Below are 6,951 nucleotides of genomic sequence, written 5' to 3'. Positions count from 1 at the left end.
ATGGCGACAGCCGCAGCTCCGAGTCCAATCACCGTTCGCGAGGTCTGGCAACACAACCTCGAGCATGAAATTTCCGAAATCGCACGGGTTCTTCCTCAACATCGTTTCGTCGCCTTGGACACCGAGTTCCCTGGCCATGTCTTCCCTGTTACCTGCCGCAACCGTACTCAACTGTCTCCCGCTGAGAACTACCTGTCAATGAAGCGGAATGTTGATTCTACCAAAATCATTCAACTGGGTCTTTCACTGTGCGATGCCAGCGGCGATTCTTGTTATGTTTGGCAATTTAATTTCAAAGACTTCAGCAAGGAGAATGATCTGTTCAATCCTGACTCAATCGCGTTACTAGAGCGCCAGGGAATCGACTTCCAGAAGAACCGAGAAAAGGGTGTAGATTCGGTGGACTTTGCAAGGCTAATCAAACAGATTGGTCTCTTAAGAAATCGGACGATCACTTGGTCAACTTTCCACGGAGCTTATGATTTTGGTTACTTGATCAAAATCCTGATGGGGCGAGAACTGCCGATCGATCTGATGGGGTTTATGGGTCTGGTGGTACACTTTTTCTGGTACAGGGTGTTTGATATAAAAAATATGATCAGACTCTGTGATGGACTCTATGGAGGGTTGGAGAGTGTAGCCAAAGCACTTGGGGTGGATCGTGTGGCCGGATCGAGTCACCAGGCTGGGTCTGATAGTCTGCTAACATTGCATACCATAATGAAACTCAAAGATGGTCGTTTCTTTGGGAAATTTTTGAGCGAATTTCAGTTGGTTCTTTACGGTTTGGAAGTCGACACTGCGCTGTTGACCGCACCAAAAAAGCCGAAGTTGGTTTACGTATTGCAACCTGGAAGTTGTCAACGCAGCTTCAGAGGATGTTTTCCATACACTTACTGTGCTCCAAGAGTGATTCAGGGTAGATACGGATATTATGTATGATTTATTTTTTATAATATAAGATTTAATTTCTTTTTCTGTGAGTATTTATAAGTTTCTTGTGCAGTTGTTTTCTGGTTCTTGATTCTTCTCTCTTTTTATTTTTTTGTTTTGCGATTGGTTTTATGATTATTCCTCTTTGTTTTCGCCGGTAAATCCTATGCCCTATTGGAATCACTTATCTGACGACCGCTTGATTCAGCCTGTTGCGAACGTGTCAGATTTTTTTTTTTTGTTGACAGAATTATCCCTGATTACGGGGGTATCTAAATTTGGATAACAATAGTATGGAAACCAATTTGGATGGTCAAGAAAGAAATGAAAAATTGCAATTCAGTCCTTGATAATTTGCTAGTCTTTCAACACTGTTTTTGCTTTCCAAGTTTTCAACTTCCTTCGATTCCTACTACTTTTACTAAAATAGTTGGGTATCTGCCTATCTGATAGGAACGGTCCCTTGGAGTTAGAAGCCTAATCAACTTCACTTGGGTGAAGTATCCAATCCATATGATCCTTATCAATTAGTAGATAGGTAGCTAGATAATTATGTTATCTTTATTATTATGTTGGATAAACTACGCTTATCTTTATCTTTGGTTGTTTAGCAAATGTTTATCAAGTCTATGAGTCATCAAGTCAAGTTAGTGTTATTAGATTATTAGGAGTCTATTATTTCTAATAGATTAGTTTGAGTGGTTGCTTATCACCACTTGGTTGAGTCGTAGTAGGAATGTTATGAGGTGTGGTTCAATCCTACAATACTATGTTATCTATTTAAAGAATGGAAATCATAAATAAAAAGGAAGAAAAGAAATAGACTTTTAATTGCAATTCAGTCCTTGATAATTTGCTAATTTTTCAACACTGTTTTTGCTTTCCAAGTTTTCAACTTCCTTCAATTCCTACTACTTTCACTAAAATAGTTGGGTATCAACCTATCTGATAGGAACGGTCCCTTGGAGTTAGAAGCCTAATCAACTTCACTTGGGTGAAGTATCCAATCCATATGATCCTTATCAATTAGTAGATAGGTAGCTAGATAATTATGTTATCTTTATTATTATGTTGGATAAATTACGCTTATCTTTATCTTTGGTTGTTTAGCAAATGTTTATCAAGTCTATGAGTCATCAAGTCAGGTTAGTGTTATTAGATTATTAGGAGTCTATTATTTCTAATAGATTAGTTTGAGTGGTTGCTTATCACCACTTGGTTGAGTCGTAGTAGGAATGTTATGAGTTGTGGTTCAATCCTACAATACTATGTTATCTATTTAAAGAATGGAAATCATAAATAAAAAGGAAGAAAAGAAATAGACTTTTAATTGCAATTCAGTCCTTGATAATTTGCTAATTTTTCAACACTGTTTTTGCTTTCCAAGTTTTCAACTTCCTTCAATTCCTACTACTTTCACTAAAATAGTTGGGTATCAGCCTATCTGATAGGAACGGTCCCTTGGAGTTAGAAGCCTAATCAACTTCACTTGGGTGAAGTATCCAATCCATATGATCCTTATCAATTAGTAGATAGGTAGCTAGATAATTATGTTATCTTTATTATTATGTTGGATAAATTACGCTTATCTTTATCTTTGGTTGTTTAGCAAATGTTTATCAAGTCTATGAGTCATCAAGTCAGGTTAGTGTTATTAGATTATTAGGAGTCTATTATTTCTAATAGATTAGTTTGAGTGGTTGCTTATCACAACTTGGTTGAGTCGTAGTAGGAATGTTATGAGTTGTGGTTCAATCCTACAATACTATGTTATCTATTTAAAGAATTGAAATCATAAATAAAAAGGAAGAAAAGAAATAGACTTTTAATTGCAATTCAGTCCTTGATAATTTGCTAATCTTTCAACACTGTTTTTGCTTTCCAAGTTTTCAACTTCCTTCAATTCCTACTACTTTCACTAAAATAGTTGGGTATCAGCCTATCTGATAGGAACGGTCCATTGGAGTTAGAAGCCTAATCAACTTCACTTGGGTGAAGTATCCAATCCATATGATCCTTATCAATTAGTAGATAGGTAGCTAGATAATTATGTTATCTTTATTATTATGTTGGATAAACTACGCTTATCTTTATCTTTGGTTGTTTAGCAAATGTTTATCAAGTCTATGAGTCATCAAGTCAGGTTAGTGTTATTAGATTATTAGGAGTCTATTATTTCTAATAGATTAGTTTGAGTGGTTGCTTATCACCACTTGGTTGAGTCGTAGTAGGAATGTTATGAGCTGTGGTTCAATCCTACAATACTATGTTATCTATTTAAAGAATGGAAGTCATAAATAAAAAGGAAGATAAGAAATAGACTTTTGTCTTGTGGTTTGTTTCCAAACCCTAATTGGATTCACTTGGGGTCTGTCTCCAGCCATTAATTGGAGTTCATTATCAACAAATTTTCCATTCCATTTTCATATTCCTCCATTATTCATCCAGTCCATTAGAAAGCACCTATCACTATCTCCTTTTAGCTTGGAGGGGAAAAAAAAATTTATCATCCAATAAATAGCTTAATTTCTAATAATTAATCCCAAGGGGTTGGCCTAGAGGCTTGAGGTCCTTAAGTACGGTTTAAAATTGTGTTTTTAAAAATGCATCCCTTAAATACAGTTAGAATGCATAGATTTTTTTTATTTTTTTTTTCCATTTAAAATCATGTACAATATAAAAGATACGTTGTCACGAGATCATTTATCGTGACATTGTGCATATTGTTAGAGACGAGTAATAAAATAAAATTTTAAAATTGAAATAATGGAGGATCCTCATAGACTAATAGTTGTGGTGCAGTGCAAGCAGAGTAAGCCAAAAGTAAGAAAGCTGATGATAAATTACCCAAAAAAAAAAAAATTACTTTGAGATGAGATACTTGACTTATATAATCCGGGGGCGAGTGTTGGGGAGATCTTGCTGAAAAGGGAACCAAGTAACGGAAGTTTTTCTTAGATTTTATTTTTTAAAAAATAAAATAAAATAAAATAAAATTAGGGATTCAAATTACTTATACCTTTTATATTTAAATAAACTCCACAATAGCTTCTCTTATCATTTTTTATACTATTCAAATATTTTTTGAAATAAATGTTAAAAAAGAAAAGAAGAAACATAATCCATTTTTATATTAAAATAATGTTATAGAAAGTAAAAGTGTTACCTGAGATTTAGGGTAACAATTTTGGTTCTTTTAGTATTCCCTAAACCAAGGGACTTTATGGCATGTATTTTTTTTTTAGAATTTCCTTTACATTTTAAAAAAAATAATAAAAAATAAAGAATTAGAAAAACTATTGTTAATGCATCTGCGTTTACATATTGTGCATTAACACTATGTTTTGTGATATGGTGTCGGAGCAATTACTGTTCAATTGTTCATCATTGTTCTTGCTTGTTTCTCACTTTCTTTCCGTTTGATTCTTATCTGTTTAGTTCAATTTTCTTTGTTCTTCAACATTTCTGTGTCTTTGATCATTTTCTCTTTCGTTTCAAACTTCTGTTCTTCATTCAATTTGTTTGTTCTTCAACAATGCCTTCAATTCCTGTAAATACCTCTGTTAACGCCCCTGGTGATGGTGTTAATCCTGTGGACACTATTCCACCAAACTCTGCGCCTTCGGCTGTAAAGTTTTCCAGTCCTTTCTATCTCCATTATGAGATGAGTTAAACAATTATCACCCCCGCCTTTGTGTTCCTGTGGCACTTCACAAAAGTATGTAACAATTTGTGGTGAGGAGATCTCCAAATTCCAAAATTTGTTTTCAATTTTTTTTTTTTTTTTTAAACTTCTACTCAATAAAGTCAGGAATGGACTGTCAATAAAAGAATAAGCCCTTAAATTAATTATCACTTCCATAAGGAGGTTACCGTCTTACCGATGACTTCTTCAAGTCATGTTGAACCAAAAAACCAAAAAAAAAAAATTCTTATTAAAAGACTATTAATGTGATATAAGTTTCAACATTTTTTGTCACATTAAAACAATTTAAAAAAAAACAAACAAACAAACAAACAAAGCCTCTATATATTTTCTCCACTGATATTTGTTATGATTCGACAAATTTAAATCTACATAGTTGAACCTGAAAGATTTGGTATTTGGTCATGCCTTTTATATTGACCTCAGAAAGTTACCACAGTTAATTAGGTAGGAAATGAAATTCATACTGACTTTTCAATGCTGCACTAGTGAACAAAGATCATGGACCTGATCAATTGCATGAGAACCATGCACTTTTTGTGTTTTTGTCATTTTCACATATGAAATATATGATCCAAAAAAACAAAATAGCATTATATATATATATGCATTGTGAACACACTAAAATGGCATCCAAAAATGACCAATTTTAGAAAATGAGTGTTTAGCTCCAATAAGCGCCAAAAATGAGCAACACCTCAAGGATTGAGTTTGATCGGTTCTTGCTGAGGCCTGAGGGATACAGAAGTGAATGACGAGTGTGAGTCCCAATAATTTTTGTACCTCTGTGCCTGACATTCTCGATCCCTGTGTTTGTTACCGTGGTTGACTACCAGCTTATATCCATTAACTTTATGGTTGACTACCTTCATCTCCAACAACAACAACCTTCATGCAAGCAGACTTACACACCTTTGAAATTCTAGTCCAGAGGCCAATTAGCTCGTCTGCTGACTCAGAGAAGCTCCCCATTAACCCCACTTCAAAACTCTCCCCTAAAGCCTTCACTCCAGGTGAGCCTACCAGTCCCCCTTCAAGCTCTACGAGTGAAAGCACACCCACACCGTGAAAAAACTCAAAATCAAGCTGAGTCCCACCACTCTACGCAACAACTTGCCCAGCCAAACTCAGGGGTCAATTCACCGGTACAGAGCCCTATAAGTAGCCATGAACCACAAAAATAAATAAAAAATCAACTATTTCACCCAAATTGGCAAAAGGCGATGGGATCCGAAAGGCGGTTGATTTACATGGTTATAAAAACGGGAAAGGGAATCCCGAATACCCAAATCATTCATTATCCTTTTTCCAGCAAAGGCAATGGTAGCTCCGGGTCCGATCGTTGTACGTGAGGTTTGGCAAGACAACCTCAAACAACATGATTCTCTGAAATCGCTTGAGCTCTCCCCTTATCATCATTTCATTGCCTTGGACACTGAGTTCCCTGGCGTTGTCTTGGACATGTAATTCTCAGCGGAAGACAATTGAGAGTGTTTGTTGTAGGGAGCAGGGTAGACGTGGCCTGGGAACTCAGTCTCCAAGGCGATGAAACTATGATGGGGAGAGCTCATGCAATTTCAGAGATATCCTATTCGAGGTTGTTTTGCCAAACCTCACATACAACGATAGGACGCGGAGCCGCCATTTTCTTTGCTACAAAAAAGATAAAGAATTATTTGGTTATTCGGGATTCCTATTCCTATTTTTATAACCATCTAATTCTACTGCCTTTCGGATCCCACCCCTTTTGCCAATTTGGTGGAAATAGCTGGATTTTTTTTTTTATTGTTTTTTTATTTTATTTTATTTTATTTCGTGTGTGATTCATTGCTAGTCTTAGCGCTTCGAACCGGTGAGTCGATTCGCTAAGTTTGGAGGGGTGAGTTGTTGCGGAGAGTGGTGAGGTCCAGCTTGATTTTGAGCTTTCTCATGGTGTAGGTGTGCCTTCGCTCTTGGAGCTTGAAGGGTGACCGGCGGGGACAGGTGGGCTCACTGGGAGTGAAGGCTTTAGAGAAAAGTTTTGAAGGGGGTTGGCGGGAAGCTTCTCCGAGTTAGCGGACAAGCTGGTCGGCCTCCAGACTAGGTTTCTGAAAGCAGGTGTGTCTGCTTACACGAAGAATATTATTGTTGTTGGCGATAATGGTGAAGTTATGGTGTTGTGTTTTTTCATTTTAGAGAGGAAGAGAGTGAGAATAGTGATTTGCAGAAGATGGTTTAGCATTATAGCTGCCCCCTGTGTTGTGGGTGTATCGGGCTATGGCGGAATAACAATATTAAGAAAAAAAAATAATGAAATCACCAGAGATAATTGA

At 36.3% G+C, this 6,951-nt stretch overlaps 1 protein-coding gene across 1 annotated transcript; it reads left to right on the top strand.

Moving 5' to 3' along the window:
• LOC133868953 (probable CCR4-associated factor 1 homolog 11) lies at positions 1-942 on the top strand. Its single transcript, XM_062305944.1, has one exon. It carries the CDS (start codon positions 1-3, stop codon positions 940-942), a length of 942 nt encoding a protein of 313 aa, XP_062161928.1.
• Positions 943-6,951: the final 6,009 nt, after the last annotated feature.

This window comes from Alnus glutinosa, chromosome 5 (genome assembly GCF_958979055.1).
Source record: "Alnus glutinosa chromosome 5, dhAlnGlut1.1, whole genome shotgun sequence".
In the NCBI taxonomy this organism is placed as follows: Eukaryota; Viridiplantae; Streptophyta; class Magnoliopsida; order Fagales; family Betulaceae; genus Alnus; species Alnus glutinosa.
This window is presented reverse-complemented; position numbering and strand designations above follow the sequence as displayed.

What these genes read in the sequence shown, in the direction of transcription:
- LOC133868953 (XM_062305944.1), top strand. Translation starts at nt 1, where the DNA reads ATGGCGACAGCCGCAGCTCCGAGTCCAATCACCGTTCGCGAGGTCTGG.